This window comes from Malurus melanocephalus, unplaced genomic scaffold (assembly GCF_030028575.1).
Source record: "Malurus melanocephalus ecotype Western Australia unplaced genomic scaffold, MMel_1.1 scaffold_465, whole genome shotgun sequence".
NCBI lineage: Eukaryota > Metazoa > Chordata > Aves > Passeriformes > Maluridae > Malurus > Malurus melanocephalus.
Genome location: NW_026623697.1, coordinates 67833 through 91224, shown reverse-complemented (window position 1 = coordinate 91224; position 23392 = coordinate 67833). Strand labels below are relative to the sequence as shown.

The following is a 23392-nucleotide window of genomic DNA, read 5'->3' as shown; positions in this document are numbered from 1 at the left end:
ACATCCCGGCTGTAAATCATCGGGGAGGGAGGGCTGGGAGCCCCGGGGGACTGGGGGAGCCCCTCCAGGGGGGCTGGGTGGGGACCCATCCCGCCAGGCGCGACAGAATCCTGTGCCAGAGCACGGCTGTCGTGGATGCGAGCTGGAAAGGGGGATGGATCCGTGCCGGTGTCCCGCTGCCGGGCACTTTCGGCGGTGGTGCCGGTGGACACCCAGAGATGCGGTGCGTGGTGAGGAGCTCCCGGGCCAGCCCGGCCCCGGCCGCCCGCAGCGGGGGCTCCGTGGGCTCCTCATGCCTCCCGCCGRCCGCCCCGTCCGAAGGGACCGCAGGCTCCGGCTGTTTTCTCATCCTGCTGGAATTCAGCTCCGTGGGCCGGGCGGGTTTTTGTGTGTCCCCCCTCCCTCCCTTCACTGTCCCTCTCTGGAGACTTTCTGCATTCTGCCTTTGATCTCCCCCCGTGTTTGCCCAGGGATCGCCGGGCTCGCCGGGGTTAGAGGCTGAGGTCAGCGCCTTTCCCATTCCAAACACCCAGAAACATCAGTGGGAAGGGAGGGGATTCAGATTACAACCTTCCCGTCCTCCCCTTCCACCCTACTCGCCCCGCTGGCCGTGCCGGGGATGGACTGAGCCCCGAGGGACACCCGCCGCTGCCGCCGTGTCCCCGGCGCCCCGAGAGCCGAGCGGCGGCGATGGATGGAGGCGGCGGGCGGCATCGCCGGTGGTCCGGCGGGCGCCGGGAGTGCTGAAGGACAGAGGTTTGGTCCTCTCCTCCTCCTCTTTGTCCCCCCGCCCGCCTTCTCCCTCATCCCGTCCGTCCTGAATGCGATTTATCCCGAGCCCTCGCCAGCGAGCCAGGCCGGCGGCGCGGGGTGGCCCGATGGCTCTTAGCGGGGCGCGGGGCCAGCGCTCCAGTGGGCGGCAGCGGATCCCCGTGGGCATCGCGCTTCTCCTGCCGGTGCTGGCGGCGGCGGCCGGGCTGAGCCTGCAGCCGGGCAGGATGCGGCACCTGGGCGTCTGCCCCAACCAGCTGAACCCCAACCTGTGGGTGGACGCCCAGAGCACCTGCGAGCGGGAGTGCCAGACCGACCAGGTGAGCAGGGGGCTGCGGGGGTGTCGGGGGAGTAACAGGGTTTGGGGGTTATCTCCAGGTCCCCGAGGGAGACGTTTTGGGGTGGGGGTCCCGTGCCGGGTGGCATAGCCGGTTCAGCCGTTTCAGCGCAACGGGATCAGCCCTGCTGCAGCTTTGCTCCCCCSACCCGGCAAGCCCCTGCTGTTGGCTGGGAGGGGTGCCATGACTGYTCCCCAGCCCTCACAGGCAGAGAAACTGTTTGTTGCCGCCTCATGTCAGCCCCTCAGGCCACGTCCCATGGTCAGAGCACCCCCAGGATGCTCCCAGCCCTTCAAAGGGCTGGCTGAATGAAGGAAATGCGTGTGCTGGGACACGGACCCCATCAGGCAGAGGACAGAACCCCCACCCAGCTTTTGTCTGAGGGCATGACCCCACCCATGGACCGGGTTGTCCATCCCAGATAGCCCTGGCTGTGGGCTCCAGCAGGGAGAGTAGGCGCACCAGCACTCCCACCCCGGTTAGGGCTGCCCGGACCCCGAGCTGAGACTCCTTCACAGTTCATCCGTATGGCGAGCTCTGCCTCCCCTCAACCCGCAAAGGGTGACGGGGAAGGTTGCTSTCTGCTCTGGGGAAGAAGGGACCGTCATCACTGCGGTGCACCCCTAAATATCCTGAGGGTGCTGAGGGTGGGCTGGGGCTGGCGCAGCTGTGCCGGGCAGGTCTGGCTCTAACCCGGAGCCCAGCGATGCTGAAGTGCACAGGGCTGCGCGGGGGACACCTGCCCACCCGAAAGTCCCACGGGGGTGGGAACGGCACCCACAGCCACGGCACAGCAGTGACCTCCATGTCCCCCCGCCGCAATCCCTTCTCCCTCCCCGGCCAGGACTGTGAAGACTTTGAGAAATGCTGCACCAACGTGTGTGGGCTGCGGAGCTGCGTGGCAGCGCGCTTTGCCGACGGCAGCGTTCCGGCGCTGGCGCTGGCGCCCGCCGCCTCCTGCGAGAGCTTCGTGTGCGCGCAGCAGGGCTCCGACTGCGACATCTGGGACGGGCAGCCCGTCTGCAAGTGCAAGGACCGCTGCGAGAAGGAGCCCAACTTCACCTGTGCCTCCGACGGCCTCACCTACTACAACAAGTGCTACATGGACGCCGAGGCGTGTCTGCGCGGCACCCGCCTCACCACCGTGCCCTGCAAGCACATCTTCACCTGGCCTGACACCAGCCCGGTGCCGCAGGAGACCACGGCGCGCCCCACGCCCGGCGCCGGCCCCGAGGTGCCGGTGCCCCCCGCCCTCTATACCAACCCCTTCCACCAGTCCGTGCGCGCCGGCGGCACCGTCAGCTTCCGCTGCGACGTGAGCGGCCGCCCGCAGCCCGACATCACCTGGGARAAGCAGAGCGAGCGGGAGGAGAACTTCATCATGCGGCCGGACCAGATGTACGGCAACGTGGTGGTCACCAACATCGGCCAGCTGGTCATCTACAACGCCCGCTACGAGGACGCCGGCATCTACACCTGCACGGCCCGGAACGCCGCCGGGCTGCTCCGCGCCGACTTCCCGCTGTCGGTGGTCAGGCGGGAGCCGGGGGGGACCCCGCGGACCGGCAGCCCCCAGCCCTTCCCCAGCGCCGAGTGCCTGAAGGAGCCGGACCGGCGGCGCTGCGAGGCCACGGAGGTGCGCTGGCACTTCGATGCCAAGCAGGGCTCCTGCCTCACCTTCCGCTACGGCGGCTGTGGGGCAAACAGGAACCACTTCGAGACGTACGAGGAGTGCCGAGCCGCCTGCCTGGGCAGCGCCCGCCCCACCTGCCTGCTGCCTATGGTGCAGGGGCCCTGCCAGAACTGGGAGCCGCGCTGGGCGTACAACCACCTGCTGAAGCAGTGCCACTCCTTCGTCTACGGCGGCTGCGAGGGCAAYACCAACAACTTTGAGAGCAAGGAGACCTGCGAGGACGTGTGCCCTTTCCCCAAGAACCTACAGTGCAAGGCATGCCGTCTGAAGAGCAAGATGGTGCTGAGCCTCTGCCGCAGCGACTTCGCCATTGTGGGGCGGCTGATGGAGATCGTGGAGGACCAGGACTCYGGCATCGCCCGCTTCGCCCTCGAGGACGTCCTCAAGGATGAGAAGATGGGCCTCAAGTTCTTCAACATTAAGTACCTCGAGGTGACCTTGACTGACATGGACTGGAGCTGCCCCTGCCCCAACATGACAGCGGAGGACGGGCCTCTGATCATCATGGGCGAGGTGCACGACGGAATGGCCACGCTGGACCCCAGCAGCTACGTCCGGGCAGCCAACGACAAACGGGTGAAGAAAATCTACGAGCTGATGGAGAAGAAAACCTGCGACCTCCTGAACCGCTTCCAGGACTAGCGGAGAGCCGGGATGCGCCGCCGGGGGGAGCTGCAAGACACCATGGAGGGGGCAACCTGGGCGAGCCCCTGCAGCAGCGCCTGTATCTCGAGGTTACCACTGACATGTAGCGGCCCCCAAGCCCATGCTGAGCCCCAGACCAGCTCCCACCTCCCCTGTAATTTATCTGCCGCGTGTTCCCCCCCCCCGTCCCCCCCCCACCCCCAGCCTGTGTAGCAGCAATAGGGAACTGAGTTGGATTGCAGAGGAGTGGGAGATCTGCCAGGACCACCCCACTCACAAATCTTCCCACCTCACCAAAGCCTCTGGGCCCAGTGTAGCACCCTGGTGCTGGACATGACCCCTTCACCGGTGTTGGAAGTGGAACTGGGGACCCCCACCCAAAGGATTTGTGCTGAAAACATCGGGGAGGTGCTGGGTRTGGAGGGCAAAGCCACAGTTTATTGGGGGGCAGCAGTATAATCCTGGGGAGGGGGGAAGGGGGCAGGCCCTCTGCCATTGGCACAGCATCCTCGGAGGAAATGGAGCAAGGAGCCTCCCCCATGCCCCATGCCCGGGGTGCTGTGTCCCCTCCCCCACACCTGTGTCCTCCCCCGTGGCAGCTGCGATGGTTCCTGTGGTCCAGGCTGGCGCACCCCACKGCAAAGGAAGCCCCAAAGGCACCGGGGGTGATGGACACCCCAGCCAAGTCAGCCCCAGCTGGGGTGAGAGGGGCCCTGTCCCGTCACTACTGTCCCCAGCCCCACTGGCAGCCATGGCGGGACAGTGACACCCCTTGAAGAAGCATCGGTGGGGACAGCGGTGGCAGGAGGTGCCATAGGCACTGTCAGGGCGGGTCACAGCTTGCGGAAGATCAGGCTTTTGTTGTTGGCCGGCATGTCCACCTGGGAGCACAGAGCCGGAGCTCAGGGCTGCGCAGCAACACGGAGAGCGCCCCTGACCCCGGCACCCACCATCCTCTCCAGGGCCCCAGCACCCACCATCCTCTCCAGGGCCCCAGCACCCACCATCCTCTCCAGGGCCCCAGCACCCACCATCCTCTCCAGGGCCCCAGCACCCACCATCCTCTCCAGGGCCCCAGCACCCACCATCCTCTCCCGAGCCCCAGCACCCACCATCCTCTCCAGAGCCCCAGCACCCACCATCCTCTCCAGGGCTCTGGCACCCACCATCCTCTCCAGGGCTCTGGCACCCACCATCCTCTCCAGAGCCCCAGCACCCACCGTCCTCTCCAGGGCCCCAGCACCCACCATCCTCTCCAGGCGCAGCCCGTTGTCCTCGGCCAGCTCCCGCAGCAGCGCCGTGTCCCGCAGCCCCCAGGCGGGATTGCTGCGGGAAGGGGGGCCCGGGTCACACACGGTGACATCCCCCCACAGCATCCCCATCTGCCGGAGTGCCCCGGCTGGGGGTGCCCTCAGGCGTTCCTTATCTTGCAGGAGCACGCTGGGAGGGAGCTTCCTGCAGCTGCAGGAGCGGGACAGAGGGGACAGGATGGGCCCCAGCAGCCTGGGACCCCCCCGCCCCCTCCTACCTCTGCCTCAGGCTGCGGTCAAAGTCCACGTTGCTCTGGGGGCTGATGTGGCCRTCCACGGCGTAGGGCTGGTGGGACACAGCTGGAGCTGTGGGCATAAGCCACCCTGTGTCCCCCAGCCCCCCTTCCACGGGCTGCTGCCCCCACCACACATAGAAACCAAGCGGGAAGAGACACGGCCCCAAAGGGAACCATGAGTCCCATCAGCCCCTGGGGGTCCTGTCACCCTCTGCAACCCCCCCAAGACACTGCCTCAGATAAGGTGAGGGAGGACAGGATGTTTCTCATCCAAAACTGCCCCTTTCAGGGCTCAGCATATGCCCCAAAAGGCAGAGACCCCCCCCAAAACCCAAGCTCCTGCCTTTCCCAGTTGCCTCCCCAAGCCATGCCTGGAGCTGCCCTCCCACCTGCCTCCCCCCCGCATCTGCTCGGACACGCAAGGCCCCCAGGATGCTCCTGCACTGGACAGGTGACCCACCCCATAGGTGAAGAGCACACCTCCGGGCTTCAGCAGCACCCCGGCACCCCTGAACAGGCCCTGGGGAACGAGAGAGGTGGGGACCAGCTCAGGGGTCTGGGGACACCCTCTGAGAGCCCCCTCCTCAGCCCTGGCAGSGGACAGGGGCCGGCGAGGGCTGCTCACCTCGRTGCAGCGGAGCTCTGYGATGTGCATCATGTTGATGCTGACGAGGAGGTCCAGGGTGGCGGGCTGGGTKCCCCCCCAGCTCTCCCAGCCCTGGGACACGTCCAGCGGGATGGGGGGCAGCAGGTTGGGCAGCCCCGCGGCCTCCACGTAGGCAGCRATGCTGTGGGCAGCAAACCCCAGCTCAAGGGCCCCCCGTGCACCCCCAGCACCCACTGCAGGCACAGACAGAACTCCCAGATGGGCTCAGATGGGGAATAAGGGCGTGGGTGCAGCACAGCCTGGGGGCTCCTTGCCCAGCCCTTTGCTTCCACTTGGCAGATGGACAACTGGAAGCACCCGAACTACCCAGCAGCAGCACGTGGATGGAGAGGCCCCAGGGCCTAAACTCCCCAATTTCGGAGCACCCTGCCCTTGTGGGGCACCCCACTGGTACCACTGCACTGCAATCGYCTGATTTTGGTGTAATTTACACCCTTTTTGGCACATTCACCACCCACGGCTCAGCTCCTGCAGCCTCCCAGCCTGGGGATTACTTTTACTCAGGGTGGTGGGTGCTGCTGGGTGGGCAGCACAGAACTCCACCTGGACAGGCGCTGATTCTGGGACCCCCACCAGGCCTATTTTCTTCTGGATTTTGGGACTTTTCTGAGAAAAAATAAAGTTCTGAGCTGGTGAGCATGGGCTGTTTGGGAGCTGGATATTGGGGATTTATTGAAAAAAATAAAGTGAGTATTAACTTGGGGAGCCTGGGCTGGGCAAGAGTTGAATATTGTTGTTTGCCTGGAAAAAAAATAAAGCATCAAGCCAGAGACCCTGGATTGTCCAAGGGGATCTTTGCTAGGAAAAAAAATACACATTAAGATAATCCAAAAACAGGCTATTGGAGTTTTCCTGGAGAAAAAATAGAGCACTGAGCAGGGGAACCTGGGCTGCTGGAGAGTTGGATATTGGATTTTTCCTGAATAAAGAAACGAAKTGTGGAGCCTGGGCCCACTGCTGAATCGGTTTTCTGTGAAAAAAATATGCATCCAGCTCATTCAAGAGTTGGATACTGGGGTTTTCCTGGAGAAAACACAGCACTGATCAGGAGAGCCCGGGCTGCAGGAGAGTTGGATACTGGGGTTTTCCCAAAATCCCCAAACGAAACAAAATAAATTAAAAAAAAAAATAAATAAAACGGGGAGCGGGGAACCCCGCGAGTCCACAGGCCGGCGGGAGGGGGCCGCAGACGGCGACCCCCACGCCCCCCAACCCCCCGGCCCCCCGGCCCCGCTCACCTGCGCAGCGCCCGCGGGTCGATGTCCGAGGGCTGCCAGCGCGTCTGCGGCAGCGCCCGCGCAAAGTGCGCAGCGTGGAGCCCCGCGCCCGCGCCCACCTCCAGCACCCGCAGCGCGCCCGGCCCCGCGTACTCCCGCAGCACCGCCAGGATCGGGCCCTTGTTGCGCTCCGCGGCCGCCGGGACCTGCATGGCCGGGGCGGGCGGGGGAACTACAGCTCCCGGCACCCCCGCGGGACCGCCCCCACGCACCGCGGGTGGAGCTTCCCACGGCGGGGAGGGGGAAAAAAGGAGAAGGAAGGGAAAAAGGAAAGTGCGCCGCCCGGGAATCGAACCCGGGTCGCAAGAATGGGAATCTTGCATGATACCACTACACCAGCGGCGCGGCCGGGAGCGAGCGAGCTGCGCCGCCACTCGGAGCCGCCAGCGCCGCAGGAACCCGGGCCCGGGGCTGCGCCATGCACCGATACCCCCGGCAGGGGCAAGCTGAGGCTTTGCGCGGACCCACGGGAAAATGGGAGCGGGGGAGGGACACCCCCCCACCCTCTCCGCGACAGCTGTCACTGGTGATGGAGGTCTGGAGGGATCCATCTGGAGTACAAGGATTAGGAGTTCAGAGCTTCCGAGCATGGAAAAGCTCAGGGATGCACCCACAGGAGCTTAAAAACCCCGGGCATGTCCGGGGGGAAACTGAGGTACGGCCCCTGGCATGTGACAGGGCGGGTGACAGCCAGCGGTGGCATCCCGCGGGTTGTATTTAGGCACAGTAACASGGTTGGGGGTGACAGCACCGGATGCCCACCCGCGAGAGGTCCRCGGGTGCCTGGCACCCACCAGGGTCAGGCGCAGCTGTGCTTTTATGGGAGGGACCCTCCTGCACCTCTCCCTTCCTGGCCACTGCCGTGGCGGAAAAGCGTCACCGTCGTGGGGTGGCTTTGCAGCCCCTGGAGCCAGGCTGGAACCTCCCAGACACCCCCGTGGGTTTGTCGCAGGGTCTCTCCCCAAACTCCTGGTGCTGTCACCAGCCAGCCACAGGGGTGGCCGGGGAGCAGCTCCGGGGTCATATCCTGGGTCTGCACCTCCCGCCACGTGGGGACACTTTGGCGGGACCTCCTCGCTCCAAAGGTCACCGTGCTGGCCGGGAMGCGGCTGCCCACTCCGGCTTCTTGCGCTGGTCATGGGATGTCACAGCGCTGTCCCCGTGCGGGTGGCGCCTCAACCCCGGCTTCTGCACCCCCTCATTTTTCCCTGCCTGGGTTCTCTGAGTCCCAGAAATGACCCCTGTCTGTCCCCTGTGTGTGCCGTGGCACCAGTGTTCTGCGTCCTGAAGTCCCCTCCATGTTTTCTGTGACTCCTGTGTCCCCTGCGTGCCTGTGCCGTCTTGTGTCCCACGTGCCTCCTGTGCCCTCTCCCCTACTTGATCCCCGCGTGTCCCAACGTCCCCTCTGTGCATTCTGTGTGTCCTGTGTGCGTCCTGTGTCTCCCACAAGTCCCACATGTCCCCTCTGTGTCTCACGCATGTACCCGGTTGTGTGTGCCCTCCATATCCCACGTGTGCCCCTGATGTGTCCTACGGATGTCCCATGTGTGTCCCCTTGTGCCCCACGTACACGTACCCTGCTTGTCTCCAGCGTGTCCCTGCATCCCGCGTGTCCCCATCCTGCGTGTCCCTGCATCCCGCGTGTCGCTTTAACCCCCCATGCGCGACCCGACAAGTCCCGCGTGTCTCCAGTGCGCGTTCCCACATCCCACACACTCCCCCAGTGTATCCCATTAATGTCCGCTGTGTGTCCCCACATCCCCTGTGTGCGCCGAGCGTTCCCACATCCCACATATTGTCCCTCGCGTGCCCTGCATGTGTCCCACGCACCGCCCACACGTACCCTGACGCGTCTCGCGTGTCCCGTGTGTCCCACATTCCGCGTCTGCCCCCGCTGCGTCCCGTGCGTGTCCCCTACGTGTGTCCCACAACCCATACATGTCCCGTACACACCACGCATGTGTCGCAAATGTCGCATGTAACTCCGCACGCCTCCCGCGCGTTCCCCCGCCCTGTCCCTTGCGTGTCCCCCGCGCCCCCCGCGCTCCCCGCGCGGTCCCTTTAAGCGCGGGGGCGTGTCGGTGCTGGCGGGGCCGCCCGGCCCGGCCCGGCCCGTTAAAGGCCCCGGTGAGGGGCGCGCACGGCACTCGGGCGGGGGCGGCGGGGCCGTGGGGCCAGGGCCCGCAGGATGTACACGCTGACGCGCGGCCCCAGCAAGCTCGCCACGCAGCGCCGCACAGGTACCGGGGGGCGCGGGGGCCGGGGGGGCGCGGGGGCTCCATCCCGCCCCGCGCTGCCCCTCTGACGGCCGCACCCCCCGCAGGTCCCACGCAGCAGGCGGTGGAGAGCAGCAAACTGGGCGAGCTGCGGGGGCGGCCGCAGCTCGGCCCGTGGCCCCCCGCCAGGTGAGCCCCGCCGTGACCTTGGGAAGGGGACCGGCACCGGGGCGGCCGGGCCGTGACCTTGGGAAGGGGACCGGGACGGCCGGGCCGCCCGACGGGACGCGGCAGGGGGACCTGGGGGTCTCCGCTCGCTGTTGCTCCTCTCGGGGGTCTCGGCCGTGCCGGTGCCCGTGCGCGTCCCGCGGAGCGCCGTACACGCGTGGCGTGGGCCGCCCCGCGCCGGGGACGCGCCAGACTCGCCGCCCTTCCTCTTTGCCACGGATCAGCCCCGAAAATCGCGGGGAGCGGGAGTGTGGGGTCACGCCAAGGAGGCGGCGCGGGGGGGTCCCGGTGCGGGGCAGAGCCGGGGCCGGGCTTGTCCAACCCCCCCGCGCCGGCCCCGCGGACGGCCCCGATTGCACAAACCGGCGGCGGGGCCAGCGTGTGACCGCCCGTCTTGGCCGCGCCGCGCACCCACGGGGGCCGCGGAGACCACGCGGAGCTGCCGATCTCCTCTGCCCCTAAAGCCGGGGGGACGTTTTTTGGGTGAATTYCAGCGTCCAGCAGCGATCCCTGGAGCTGTTGGGTGGGTGCTTAGGACGATGCCAGTGGCTTGGGGTGATGACGGGACCCCTAAGGAGACGCTTTCTGGGCTAGAGGGCTGGGGTCTAAGCACACGCAGACAGGGCAGTGGGACCCCTCTAGTTCTGCACGTCCTCTCTGGCTCCAAGAAATGGATAAGAGCTTCSCCATCCAGTTCCCCTCCTTCCCAGGATCCCTGTAATTCCCGGGGGTTGCTGCTGCTCTCACCCTGCCTGCCCAATGCCCTCGGCTGTGGGGTGTGGGGGTCCCTGCCCTCCCCAAGCCTTGCCTGCACACCTGCAGGAGCAGCCTGCTCTCAGTCTCTCCTGACGGCCAAACCCACTCCCAGGGCCCCTTAGACTTTGTCCCATGAAGAACCTGGCTGTTGCAGACGTGTCCCGCCTCAGAGCTGGGCAGAAAAGCCAAAATACTTTTTTGCTTTGGCATGCCCTGCATCTCATCCCAAGCTTTTCCTTTGGCTCTGTCTGCAGTCACCATGTCCGGGCAGGGGGTGGTTGAAGTGCCCCTCGCCAGACAGGACYCGCAGCTCTGAGGAAGCCTGACCTGCACCCACTTGGCAGAGGGTTACATCCCAGTCCTGGGACATCTGGGGGACATGCTGGGGACCCAGTGAACTTGGGTGCTTGGTCTGCAGGGGATGGCACATGCCCTGTCCAGTWCCTAACTGCATTTCACTTCCATTTCCTGATATTCCTGCAATTTTGGTGGCAGATCCTTTATTTTAGGTACTGCACTTGGTGCTGGGTTGGAGGATGGGTGGAAGATGGGCAGCTGATGCTTTTCTCAGGGGAGCTGCCCTTGCACCCCTCCTGTGTCACAATTCCCTACCCCTGGGGGCTGGATCCCTTTCCATCCCAGCCCTTGGGGATAGGGCGGGGTGACTGCAGCTGTGGGTGAGTGTGCACACCACAGGGCAAGCCGGGACACTTGAAGAGCCCCAGTTCTTGCTCCAAACTGGGCTGGGCAGAGCTGCCTGTGCCCTCACCCCCACCTTACTCCCTGCCTCCACAGCCCAGCGCAGAAACTCGTCTTCAACAGAGTGAATGGCAAGAGGCCCCCGCTGCTGCTGCAGCAGATCTCGGCCCCTGAGGAATGCTACACACTGGCCCACGAGGAGAACGTCCGCTTCGTCTATGAAGGTGAGGGCAGAGAGTCCCTGGGGCAGTGCCTGGGSGAGCTGGAGCATGTGGAGCGCCTCCCCAGCACCTACACCAGGCAGGGGACATCAGGCAGGGGCAGGGATGGAGGCCCCAGCCTGGGCATCTGCCCTCCTTTGCTCTGCCTCATGCTCCTGTCCCCCAGCCGCCCACACTGGGAAGCCCTGTCCCAAACTCACCCAGTGCCTCTTCCCCTCCCTAGCCTGGCAGCAGGTAGAGCAGCAGCTGGACAGCAGCCAGAGAGAGGAGAGCRCCCACGGCCCTGTGCAGTATGTGGAGAAAACCCCCAACCCTGGACTCAAAAGTAAGTGGGAAATGGTTGTGGCACTTAGGTGTGCATCAGGCTGGTGTGGGCTCAGCCTGCACCTGAGCAGGGCCATGGTGGATGGAGGAGAAGGATTCCAGTGCTGGACGTGCCAGAGGGGCTGGTTGGGTCTGTCCTGCTGGTGCGGAGGCCACGCTGGGGGAGCTGGGGGAGACAGCTGCCCCCAGGCACTGCGGTGGGGATGTCCCACTGTGTCCCTTGGAGGACACTTGGTTGCTGACTCCTGTGGGATTCAGGCCTTCTCCAGCCACCAAGGAGTTCAGCACTGTGCTAGAGATGGAGCCCCTCTTGGGGACCTCCTTCTCCTGGGGCCAGCAGGACCAAGCAGGCACAGGGACAGCRCTTGTCTGGTGGCAGCTGGTGTCAGGGCAGTGGCAGCAGCTTGGGAGCTTTGCAGCGGCCGAGTGCTCCCCAAAGAAGAGAATGACTCTTTAAACCCACTCTGGCCTTTTAGGGACATGGCACAGGGGTGGAGGAAACYTGGGGGTGGCATTAGGCTGGATCTCAGGGAAAGGTTTTTCTGTCCCCCAGAGGGTGCTGGCACTGCCCAGGCTCCCCAGGGAATGGTCCTGGCCCCGAGGCTGCCACAGCTCCAGGAGCGTTTGKACAACACTTTCAGAAATGCACAGGGTGGGATTGTTGGGGTGCCTTGGCAGGCCCAAGGGCTGGACTGGGTGATCCTTGCGGGTCCCTTCCAGCTCAGGATATTCTGTGATTTCATGGTTGTTTTTTTCTGGTAGTTCAGCGGGAGAGCACCGAGAGTTCTGCTCCTGCTCCAGCTGGTCCCCTCTCTTTCAGACTTCGTTCCCATTGACCTGGAAGAGTGGTGGGCACAGCAATTTCTGGCGAAAATCGAGAACTGCTCATAAAAGGGAAGAAAAGGTTGCGTTTGGTTTCTTTTTGAGAGAAACGAAGCTGCGAGCACCTGGTCACACCCCAGAATTGGTGGCATTTTTGAACCACATTTTTAAAACGTGCCCGGAGTGGAGTGAGCCAGCCCAGCGGGACCGGACCACAGCCATGCCCGGCCACGCGCCCTCCCCATGCCCGGCAGAGGAGCGGCGTGCGGCCTGGGCCAGGATTCCTTAAGTGCCAGTTCTCGGACTGCTGCAGCTCCTGCAGCCTCCAGCTCCCAGGGACACTGCGGTGCCATGCTGGGGACGAGGGAGTGGCTCCCCCCCTGCGGCCGTAACCACGGGGAGGAAAGGGGGGGCTGTAGCAGGACTGACAGACAATAAAGCGCTGAAACTGCCCGTGGAGATGCGCTTGTGGGATGGGAGGAGGGAAGCAGGGGGTGGCAGCATCGTGCCCTAGAGAGGGGATGCTCCCAGCTGACCTGTCCCTCAGTGRGTGCCTGGCTGCTGTGGATTCCAGGGCTTGGAGCTCCTCTTCCTTGGAGCTGCATCCTTGGCCCAAGTGTTGCCTCTCTTCCAGGGCTCAGTCCAGGACTGGTGCCGTCTTAGGTGATGTTTGGGATTGAGGGGGGCGTATGTGYGCATCTGCAGGGGGCCTCAGAGCGTGTAGGGGAGCAAAGCTGCAGGAATAGGGGTGCCAGGGCCAGCCCCCCGCTGCCATAGARGCCAAAAGGCATTTTGAGTGCCAAGCTCAAGATCTCCCTCGCACCTATGGTTGTTTGGGGGAAGCTAAGGGAGGACAGTTCTGGATGCCGAGGGGAGAAAGGATGGGACCCAACTTTTGCTTCCACAAAAGAACKCAGCTGCTGGGCATTTCCAAGCCAGACTGAGCCTTCCCAGTTCTGGTTCTGTAGGACACCCCTCTACCACCCCCCTGTCCTTTTCCCCAAAGCAGAGAGAAGGAGGCCTGAGCAGAGTCTGATTMCAAAGGAGGCCAGGACACACCACTGGAAAAAAAATCATCTTTATTATTCCTATGATGGGAATAACCACATTGCAGCCAGTGGGGAGTAGCAGCTGCCCAGGAGCCGTGTTGCTTCTCCCACCTGGGAGGCCAGAGCGTGCCAGCAGCAGCTGTGCCCTGGCAGCACATGCCCACGCAGCACTCCTGGTCCTGCTCCCTGCCCGGGGCTGGCATGCCTAGCACTGGTGGCTGTGACTGAAATCAGGAGCAGCACCATGCACAGCTCACAGTGCTGGCCTTGCTGCTGGGGTTATAGCCCCGTGGGACAGGGAAATGCTGCTTCCAGAACACTTCCTACATTTAGGCCAGGATGGCCCCAGATGATGCAGGGCTGGGGCCAGGAGATGCCATCCTTGCCATGGACTCCTGTCCCAGCAGCTCTGTGACGCCTCATGGGGGCTGTGGGGGTTATGCTGCCTCAGWGTCCCCCGCCAGCACCAAGCCTTGTAGGGGGATTGCCAGCACCCCACCAGGACTGGGAGTGCTGCTGCTGTGCTCAGGGCACTGCCAGCCTCCAGCAATTTTGCATCTCACCCCTGAAACCCCATTCCCAGTTTCCCATCCCAGGCAAAGCCTGGGAGGCTCTACTACACCCTGCTGTACTTCCCTTTCCAGAAAATAACACTTAGTGGGAGTTTCAGCACTTGAGGCACCCCTCCAGCAAAAAGCATCCGCTCTTCCCTCCCTGGCAAAGTCACTGGTGCTGGGATTCCCTCCTGCATGGTGCCTTTGGCAGGGGCTGACTGGTGCCCACCAGGATGCTCCCAGAGAAAATCCCTCCCTGCCAGCAGCTCCAAAGGGCTCTGAGGTGTCCAGGGAGGCCATTCACCTGCTGGCTGCTGACTAATAAAAACACACATCTTTAAGATCCGGGGAAATTCTTAGTAACATGATGCACCATCATTCTGAACAACAACATTAGGCAAAGGGAAGAAATGGAACAGGAAAGAATGAGTCAGTCACAAGGAAAAAAAATGAAAACCCAACCCAAAAAATATAACCCAACCCCTGACAATGCAATCACTGAGCTGGAATCAGCCCCCCTTGCCATAAATACTAATTAGTTATGTGCAATTGTGTGTAGTACTATAGTGCAAATAGCTCTGCATTGATCATGGGGCATCACCCGAAGGGCTGCCCCAGGTGACACAGGGACTAGTTAAGGACAGACAAGAATCAACACAGATTCCCAACAAACAAACAAACAAAAAAAAAMCCCCAACCCAGCYACTGGGAAACTCTGAAAACAAGTTGCCACCTCCAAGTAGGCCCATGCGGGGCTGGGCAGTGCTGGTGCCCAGCAGCATCCCAGAGCCAGGCAGGGGCAGGACAGGGTCTTGCTCCCTGCCTGCTGCTGGAGCAGGCCAGTGAGGGGCAGAGGGGATGGGGATGAGGAGGGGGATGCAGGACAGACATGGTCTGGTTGGAGCTAGGGCATGTAAGGGGTGAGCTCAGCAGGACATGGGCAGAGCGAGGACATCGGTGGCTTCACAGTGGTCCCGTGGCTGCACAGCACAGTGTGGGGCAGTGCTGCTGGCAGAACCCCTGCAAGGGCACAACGCAGGCCAGCAGCGTCCCTGGGCACCCTGCACACTTCACACCCATCCCACYGAGCACAGCCAAGAGCCTGCAGCACCTCTCACCCATCCCAGCAGTGCCTCCAGGGACCTTGTGGCACCTCTCACCCCTCCCAGGAGTGTCCCCGGGCCCCCTCACCCATCGCCACCTCCAGCCCTGGCTCCCCAGCCATGCCCATCACGTGCTGTTCCAGGGGCCGAGCTCTGGGCATCRGTCCAGTACCATGTCCTACCTCTCACCCAGTGCCAGCTCCTGGCACCACACGGCTCTCCTTGCATGGCTGGGGCTGCTGCCAGCTTCTCGGGCCAGGCTTGGCAAGCAGGCAGGAGACAAGAGTTTTCCCAACCAGTTAAAGGAGACAGAGCCTCCTCTTTCCCAAGCCAGGCAGGGGCCAGACAGAAGCTGAGCTGTCTCTCCCTAGCTGGACACAAAGTGCTTCCACGGGCGATCCCAGTGCATCCTGTGCCCCCAGGGACGGTTTGGATCTGAGCTATGTGACAGCCTCCTGCTAAACCATGAGCAACCACCAAACTACACACGGACATGCAGGTGAGACCGCGAGGCAGCGTCCCGCTGGGCATAAGCGATGGGCAGGGGAGAGGGGAGCAGGGGAGGATCCCACTCCTCCTCTGCCAGCCCAACACCCTCTGCACCCATGCAGGCTCCTCCCGGCTCCTTGGGCAGATCCATTTTCTCGATGGACGGATGAAGGCTGGAGAGTGGCAGCATCACATGTGCACACACACACACCCACACGTGCCCAGAGCCTGCGGCGGCAGCAGGAGCACTGCCATCCTCTCACCCCTCCCCGGTGAAAAGTTTTACATTTATACAGTATTTAAGACACGCTGATATATAAATWACTGTCTCTATATATACTATGTATAGGCTGAGGGCCAGTCCATGATGAAGAGCACCTGAGGGGCTCATTTCCCTCTGTCCTCTGTGTAGTGCTGGAAGCGAGTGAAGCTCATGAAGACCTGCTCCAGGGAGATCTGGCTCACCGAGTAATCTTCCAAGCGGTACTTCTCTTTGGCTTTCTCCAGGGCCCCAAAGACCTGCAGGGAAGGGCAGGGACATGAGAGTAGCGTGACTTGGTGAGAGGGGACCCCAAAGATGTCAGGGGAAGCCCAGGCTCTGACAGAGAACCCCAGCCTGTGACAGAAGAACCCCAGGCTGTGACAGGGAATGCCACACTGTGATAGGGAACCCACAGGCTGTGACAGAGAACCCCAGGCTGTGACACTACACTGTGACAGGGAATGCCACACTGTGATGATAGGGAACCCACAGGCTTTGACATGGAAAGCAGAGAAAGCTTTTTTTCTCCAGGAGGCCCAGGCAGGAGAATGAGGGAAAGCCAGGAGTGTCTGACACCATTTAAAAAGACATGCTGTSTATGTGATTGTTTTACATATTTATATATGATACATGCATATACATATATGTGTGTGTGTATTCATATATATATACACATATCTGGGCATGAATCCCTGCTCAAGGCTTCTGCTAACACGTATATAAAATAGTTACACAATATAGAAAAAACTACCTATGATATTATATACCCTATCCATAACTATCTGTATACAGCATAYAGAAAATTTTTATATTTAGCTACATATAATATAWATAAATATATTTATAAACTCACTCTCTCTAGTTATTTAATCCTATTTAWAGTTTTTATACAATCTGTACACTATGTACTCTCCCTATATAGTGTATATACATTCTATACACTATACTATATTCTTCATATAGAGTATATATCCCAGAATACAAAATCTGTATGGAGTATCACCATACACTCTATAGAGTATATAATACAGCATATATATACAATATATATACTACATACAGTGTATTATATACACTACAGACAGTGAATATAGTATGCAGATACATAAAAACCTATATATACTTAGTGCATATGAAAACCATCTGGACACTATGAATATCTGTATACTATACATGTGTTTATATATGGATAGTGTACATATAGACAGTATATAGAGACATACTATGTATATACTTGATATGTAACTTTGTATAGTGTATGCAGAGGGTTACACACTGCTGTTATATACAGTATGTACATATACAGGATTACACACTGTATCTKTACTGTGGGTTTTTATAAGCATCCCTGGGCTGGGATCCCTCAGGATCCGTGGCTGGGTAAAGCCACTGTCCCCAGCCCTGGTGGGAGCACAGGGTGCCCACATGGCACAACCTGAAGCCTTTGCYGGGGTGCCTGGGGCCAGGGAGCAGGAAAACCGTGCCCACCTGTGCCCACAGGGGAGTGCAGGGTGGGAGTGATGCTCTACTGAAAGGAAAGCACCAAGAACACAGAAAGGGGCAGGAGAAGGGTTCCCAGCACACCCTTACCTGTGCCCAGCTGAGGTTCTTGTTGGTCAAGTGGTAATGCACCATGCCCTGGTGCTCGTGCTTCAGGACACTGCCTGGGGAATGGAACAAGGAGAGGCTCTGGGTTAGGGAATGTGCTGAGTTCACACCCAGCACCCTGCTGCTCCCAGGGCAACTGCTCTGGCAGCTCACGGTACCTGGGAAAGTCTTCTCCACAAAGGCCTTGAAGGCCTGCAGCTCGCCCTCCTCCTCACTGCGAGTTTTGGCCAGCAAGGTATATCCACTGCCAAACTTGCTYTTGAGGTGCTGGGGGCTGCCCAGGCACTTGAACTGCCCATTCACCATGATGGCCAATCGTGTGCACAGCGCCTCRCACTCCTCCATGCTGTAGGAAGGAGAGGACTTGTTCAGAGAATCCCAGGATGGTTTGGGTWGGAAGCAACCTKAAAGSTCATCCAGTTGCACCCCCTGCCATGGACAGGGACACCTTCCACTAGAACAGGTTACTCCAAGCCCTGTCCCTTGAACATTTCCAGGGATGGGGTAATCACAGCTTCCCTGGGCATGAAAGCACMAGGACATGAGCATAAGCTTCTGGGAAGTGGCTGGAGGTGTTCTCCTTCCCAGAGTCTGGACTTTTGGAGGAAGACTTGGGTAGCAGTGCATGCCYCATCACCAGGCTCTGGAGTTGGTCCCATCCCTTGGACCCCACCACTCCCCCAATMTCTCATGCCAAGCCCTGCCCAGCCAAGTGTCACCTATGAGAGGTGAAGATGATGGATTTGCCACACTCCCGTGTCCGTGTGACTGCGTCCCAGAGCAAACGCCGAGCCACAGGGTCCATGCCAGTGGAGGGCTCATCCAGGAAGATCACAGGGGGGCCACCAATGAGGGCAATGCCAGCACTCAGCTTCCGCTTGTTCCCACCGCTGCAGAGGAATCGGAACCATTACAGTTAGAAACAACCTCTAAGATCACAAGTCCACCCTTCAGCTGAAAACGGGAGACAGGAATGGRGACAGAGAGCAGAGGGAGCACCTCATGAGAGGAGGGGTGGCAGAGATGGRGCCTATCCCCGGCTAGTGTCACCTGTAGGTCCTGACGAGCTTGTCRGCGTGCGGCTCCAGGAGCAGCCCGCGCAGCATGTTCTCCACACAGCTGCCGATGTAGCGCTCGGGGATGCCGCGCAGCCGCGCGTACATGCTCAGCGTCTCGCGGCCCGTCATGTGCTCCAGCAGGGCATCGAACTGCGGGCAGTACCCGATCCGCTGCTGCACCTGCGCCGAGAGGAACAACAGCCATCAGCTCACCGGCAGCTCTCGGAGCCACAGCTGCCTGGGACCTCACAGGCTGCTCTCTGAGCCACAGCTGCCTGGGATCTCACAGGCTGCTCTCTGAGTCTGCCTGGGACCTCACAGGCTTTGCTGCTTCTCCATGAACTTTTGCTCAGAGCGATAGGGCTGAGACGCAGCTCTGAAATCATGGGTGGAACGAGAGGGAAATGCCCCCTGGAGCAGCTGGGCTGACAGAGTTGGACACAGATCTGTCTCTGGACAGCAACTGGGTGGGCTCATGATGTGTCTGCCAAGCTGGTTCCTCACTGTGAACCTTCCAGGCTCCAGGAGAAGGAAAGTGTTGGAGGACTGRTACCTCCCCCATGTCCTTGTCACCTCCAGGGACAAGAGCAGGACAGAAGGTAGTTCCAGGGAARGAAGCAATCTGGGCCATGCTCATCAGGGCACAGAGATGTGTCTGACCTTGTCTGCGGTACCCATTGACTTATTGTTAGACTTGATGRTCCTTGTGAGTCCCTTCCAAATCARAATCTTCTGTAAAATATGTGACAGTGGCAGAGGAATCCCAGGATTGAACTGAAAGCCCTTGCTTTTCCAAAGGACATGGGCAATTCCCAGCAAGGAGACCCCTAGCAGAGGTCTGGAAAGGTTTGATACACTCATTTGAGAGACCGTCCTCCAGTATTTTCTACATTTCCAACTATAAAAGYAAACCCTTTGATGAAGGGATTGCCACCCTCATCACCAGGTTTGACCTCCATCTGTATCACATCTGCAATCTCACTGGAGAGGGGACTGCTTCCATATGACCAGAAAATGGAGAGCTGAGCCAGCCAAGGACACAGTGCCACCGGGATACCATCTCCACCTCTGGAACTGCAACCATGCCCTCCTGGAGGCACCCACAAGGTGGCTCCTCCCAGCCAAACACAGGATTGCCTGCAGTACCACCCTTGCCTATGCAGCCCTGGGTACCTTCTTGATGTTGGCCAGAATGCTGTGGCCATCCACAAAGGCGTCCCCCGACGTGATGCTCTCGTCACCAGTCAGCATCTTGAAGGTGGTGGTTTTGCCCGCTCCATTGAAGCCAAGCAGGCCAAAGCATTCCCCTTTGCTGACRGCCAAGGAGATCCTGTCCACTGCCAGCAGGGACTCCCGGCTGTCGTAGACCTGGAGGTGCCCACACACGAGCCACGTGTCACCACCCGATGGCACAGCAAGACAGACAGTAGCTTTGCCAGCCCTGAGAGGACATGGCTCAGCTGGCAGCAGATGCTCAGGTCACCTGTCCTCACCTTGGTGAGCTCCTTTATGACCAGAGGGCTGCTGAGAGATGACAGCAGTTCTGGTGGYGACTCCAAAACCTTCTTCCTCTCATCTGCCACGTCCCTGTCCTCCGGCAGCACAGACACCCTGTTCAGCAGGGCCACCTGAACACAGGGGGAAGACAATCTGTGTCAACTGCCTTCTGGAGGCTCAACGGGGTCCTGCAGTATCCCCAGCCCTGGCAAGATCTGTCCCCTCCATCAGCCACCTCTGGGGATGCCTCACTCCCTTTGCCAATCCATACACTTGACAGGATCGGCCTCTCCAGGGATGCTCTCTGGGAAGATGATTTAGGGGATGAGGGCCYGTCTCCAGCTCACAGGGACTCCTGGGCTGGGTTTGGAGGGCACATTACTGCTCCCTCCCACGTGCCTCACTCACCCATTTCCGCCGCCTGCAGATGCCACAGACAAGAGTTCTCAGTCTCCACAGAAGGTTTGTCTCAATGAGGAAGAGGAGAAAAAGGAAGGAGAAACCCTGGACAGCCAAGGAGGTCAGGTATCGCCCGATGCCAGGGGTCTCCCAGGAAAAGTAATTCATCTGATAACTGACATCTGAGGAGAGACGGAACAAAATCAACACTTGCATCAACCCACACTCTGGGGAGGGAAAGATAAGCTCCAGAGGAAGCTGTGAGCCCACAGCTTTGCCAGGCTCATCTCCATCCCACACTGGCTCCCTGCCCACAGGCTCTTTCCAATGCTTCCCACAAGAGAATTTGGGTCTGGAGGGGATCTGGCAGAAGATGCCCAGTGGAGGCAGGCAGAGGACACCAGTCTTGGGACTGGGTTTTCTTTACTTGTCTATGAAACTTCTCCTAGCTGACATTTTCCTCTAAATCATGACTAAGGTGATACAATTAAGGAACTTTTTCCCATGTGTGTCCTAATATGCTTCCCAGATTTTGTTCTAAAATGGTACCTGGAGCTACTGTCCAGGCAGAGGCCCCTGACACTGCCCAGTTCCACCACCCACCCCGCAGAGCCCCCCAGTATGGCTGTGGGGCTTGGCTGGGTGAGGACATGGAGACTCACTGAAGGCCTTGCAKATGAAGATGGCTTCAACAGAGGAGGTGCAGAACTGAATGAACTCGTAGTTCTGGTAGAAGTCACTGATGCACTGGCCCAAGCAGTAATTGGGCAAGACRAGAAAAACTTTATCCAGGGTTTTGGAGAGGTCCACCAAGCCCAGCTCTGAAAGAAGAGCACAGGAGAATCAGTGGATTGAAGATTGTTGGTTTGGGAGAAAAACTCAGATACTGTCAAGTTTAGAAGGAAACCAAACATACTTTGTCACATTAAATGGGTGGGAATGGACTACTGTAGGGTTTTATGGCTAGTGTGGGCACAGTCCTGGGGTGACAGTCCCCTTGGGGGCTGGACCTTCCTGGAGATGGCTGGGCAGGCAGAGAGGGCAGTGACCCACCTGGGATGCTCATGATGGTGACAGCAAGGAAGGTGGCGGTGCCAGAGAGGATGTTGAAGATGGTGAGACGAGTGTAGGCGGTGGCTGCCACTGAGAAGAAGAAGCTGAGGAGGTACATGAGGGGGATGATGGCCCAGCCATAAAGGAGGAAGATCAGCATCACATCGACAAGGTGGCTGTCTTGGGTGAAGGCTTGAACGTTGAAGGCTTGGAATATCACCTGGGGCACAGCAATGCGGGAGAAGRTATGCTTGGCTTGACCTCAGGCAATGTCTCCTTGTCCCAGTGGCCCAGGGAGCAGGGTAAGGTCAGCACTGCACTGACCCAGACAACCCCTCCACAGACAGGTCCTACCAGCATCTCATGGCCRTCCCCAGGGGAAGCCCTTCCTGCAGACTGGGATGCAGAGCTGGGCAGTTTTTCTCCAAGATCCCATCAATTTAATATTTTCTAGCGCCATCAGCAAAGTGTTAAGGTGCCAGAGGCAACCAACTGCCCCAGCTGGCTGGCCATGGTCCAGATCCCAGCAGGACTAAGGGGCAGTTCTCTTGCTAGTCCCTTCTATTGAGACAATGCCAGTGGCCACGTCCTTCTCCCAGCACATCCCAGAGGAGCAGTACCGTGCGCTCCCGCCAACAGGGAGGGCACTGGGGTGCCAGYGGGGACTCACCAACATCAGAGCACAAGGGATGAGGAAGTTGATGATGTCCCAGAGCAGGGCAGAAAGCCAAAAGTTGACCACGTAGACGCCGCTGACAAACTGGACGTGCTTGGCCTTGATGGCCCGTTCACTGACCAGCAGCAGCGCAAAGGTGCTGGCCAGTGAGGCCATCCCATACAGCAGGTTGATGGCAATGGCAAAGCCAGTCTGACCCCTGTGGGGACAGAGGGACACATCAGGACAGGGACACCTCAGCAAACCAATGCTGAGTCTCCATGGGGACAGCACAGAATCACAGAATAGTCTGAGCTGGAAGGGACCCCAAGGATCACCTAGTCCAGCTCCTGGCCCAGCACAGACACACCAACACCACCCTGTGCATCCCTGGCARCGATGTCCAAATGCTCCTGGAGCTCTGGCAGCCTCGGGGCCAGGACCATTCTCTGGGGAGCCTGGGCAGTGCCCAGCACCCTCTGGGGGAAGAACCTTTCCCTGATCTCCATCTGAAACCTCCCCCGTCACAGCTCCACCCATGCCCTCAGGTCCTGTCACTGGTCACAGGGAGCAGAGATCAGCACTTGCCCCTCCGCTGCCCCTCCAGAGGAAGCTGTGGGCAGCACACTCACACTGGACTWCAGGCAGAGGCTACACTCTCCCAACATGCTGAAGTAACACTCAAGGGAGACAATCATCCTCCAGGCACAGCCCACCCTGCACACCACAAACCTCCACCCTGCCCTGGCAAGGTCCCACACACGGCCCCTCTGGTACAGGTGAGRTTCTAGATGTGGGGTTTTATGAAAGCCCACATGGCCTCCCAAACTCTGAACACCCAGGGAAAAATAACCCCAGACCAGTATCTCGAGGGGAACAGGCAGCCTCAGAGATATGCGAGGGGTAATGTGGCTGCCAGGCTCAGGCAGGTAAGTCATCTCCACAGCTTCACTCCCCTGCCCTCCTGAGTGCAATCACACCTACATTTGGGTCTGAGAAGCTCCAGCCCAGCTCCTCCACTGACCCCTGYCCAACCGAGCCAAGCTGCACCCAGGGAAGCCCTGAGTCCTTAGCGGGACAATGAGCCCCRTGCCACCACCACACATACTCCATGAGCTGGTCCTTGGCCTTCTCGGTGATGTTGCGGGGCTGGGGGTAGTTGGTGACAGTGATGGAGGCGTTGGAGCCCACCAGCAGCCTGAGAATGGCGTTGTCAGCCAGCATGAGGGCTGTGGCTGGCGAGTGGTAGGCCTGGTTGTTGAAGAGCGCCGTGACCAACGTGCGGTTCCCCGCGGCTGCAAAGGAGGCGGCCGCAATGTAGTGCTCGTTGAAGGCTCCCCCTTCCTCGGCGGCTCGGGAGATGAGGTACTCCTCCAGCCCACCTGCCAGACACCACTGCTGTTAGGAGTGGGCTCCATCACACCAGAGCCAATTGTGCCAACTGGAAAAGGCCCCGAGCAGC

At 60.3% G+C, this 23392-nt stretch overlaps 4 protein-coding genes and 1 non-coding gene across 6 annotated transcripts in view; 2 read left to right on the top strand and 3 right to left on the bottom strand.

The window, feature by feature from the left end:
* Nucleotides 1-1445: 1445 nt before the first annotated feature.
* WFIKKN1 (WAP, follistatin/kazal, immunoglobulin, kunitz and netrin domain containing 1) lies at nucleotides 1446-4224 on the top strand. Its single transcript, XM_057380657.1, has one exon. It carries the CDS (start codon nucleotides 1816-1818, stop codon nucleotides 3442-3444), a length of 1629 nt encoding a protein of 542 aa, XP_057236640.1. The 5' UTR covers nucleotides 1446-1815; the 3' UTR covers nucleotides 3445-4224.
* Nucleotides 4225-4265: 41 nt separating this feature from the next.
* On the bottom strand, nucleotides 4266-7316 carry METTL26 (methyltransferase like 26). Its single transcript, XM_057380658.1, has 5 exons — nucleotides 6899-7316; nucleotides 5454-5781; nucleotides 4976-5043; nucleotides 4695-4773; nucleotides 4266-4328 (listed from the first exon to the last, which is right to left on the bottom strand). The coding sequence occupies exons 1-5, from the start codon at nucleotides 7258-7260 to the stop codon at nucleotides 4281-4283; spliced, it is 885 nt and encodes a 294-aa protein (XP_057236641.1). The 5' UTR covers nucleotides 7261-7316; the 3' UTR covers nucleotides 4266-4280.
* TRNAG-CCC (transfer RNA glycine (anticodon CCC)) lies at nucleotides 7212-7282 on the bottom strand. Its single transcript has one exon. It is a non-coding gene; the product is annotated as a tRNA-Gly (tRNA).
* Nucleotides 7317-8860: 1544 nt separating the features above from the next.
* Nucleotides 8861-12654, top strand: MCRIP2 (MAPK regulated corepressor interacting protein 2). 2 transcript variants are annotated; one of them, XM_057380663.1, is made up of 5 exons: nucleotides 9067-9177; nucleotides 9261-9342; nucleotides 10933-11060; nucleotides 11281-11382; nucleotides 12202-12654. In XM_057380663.1, the coding sequence occupies exons 1-5, from the start codon at nucleotides 9126-9128 to the stop codon at nucleotides 12270-12272; spliced, it is 435 nt and encodes a 144-aa protein (XP_057236646.1). In that variant the 5' UTR covers nucleotides 9067-9125; the 3' UTR covers nucleotides 12273-12654. The 2 variants fall into 2 exon arrangements, with proteins under 2 accessions (XP_057236645.1, XP_057236646.1); XM_057380662.1 differs by lacking the exon at nucleotides 9261-9342 and having other exon boundaries at nucleotides 8861-9177.
* Nucleotides 12655-13265: 611 nt separating this feature from the next.
* ABCA3 (ATP binding cassette subfamily A member 3) overlaps nucleotides 13266-23392 on the bottom strand; it is a 32735-nt gene continuing 22608 nt past the window's right edge. Inside the window, exons 20-31 of the mRNA XM_057380655.1 lie at nucleotides 23039-23312; nucleotides 21946-22150; nucleotides 21276-21495; nucleotides 20885-21043; nucleotides 20232-20404; nucleotides 19820-19954; nucleotides 19500-19694; nucleotides 18319-18506; nucleotides 17988-18158; nucleotides 17427-17614; nucleotides 17251-17324; nucleotides 13266-15917 (exon numbers count right to left, since the gene is read on the bottom strand). Coding sequence (XP_057236638.1) covers nucleotides 15786-15917; nucleotides 17251-17324; nucleotides 17427-17614; nucleotides 17988-18158; nucleotides 18319-18506; nucleotides 19500-19694; nucleotides 19820-19954; nucleotides 20232-20404; nucleotides 20885-21043; nucleotides 21276-21495; nucleotides 21946-22150; nucleotides 23039-23312 — 2114 coding nt within the window. The 3' untranslated portion in view covers nucleotides 13266-15785. The remainder of the gene's footprint in view (nucleotides 15918-17250; nucleotides 17325-17426; nucleotides 17615-17987; nucleotides 18159-18318; nucleotides 18507-19499; nucleotides 19695-19819; nucleotides 19955-20231; nucleotides 20405-20884; nucleotides 21044-21275; nucleotides 21496-21945; nucleotides 22151-23038; nucleotides 23313-23392) is intronic.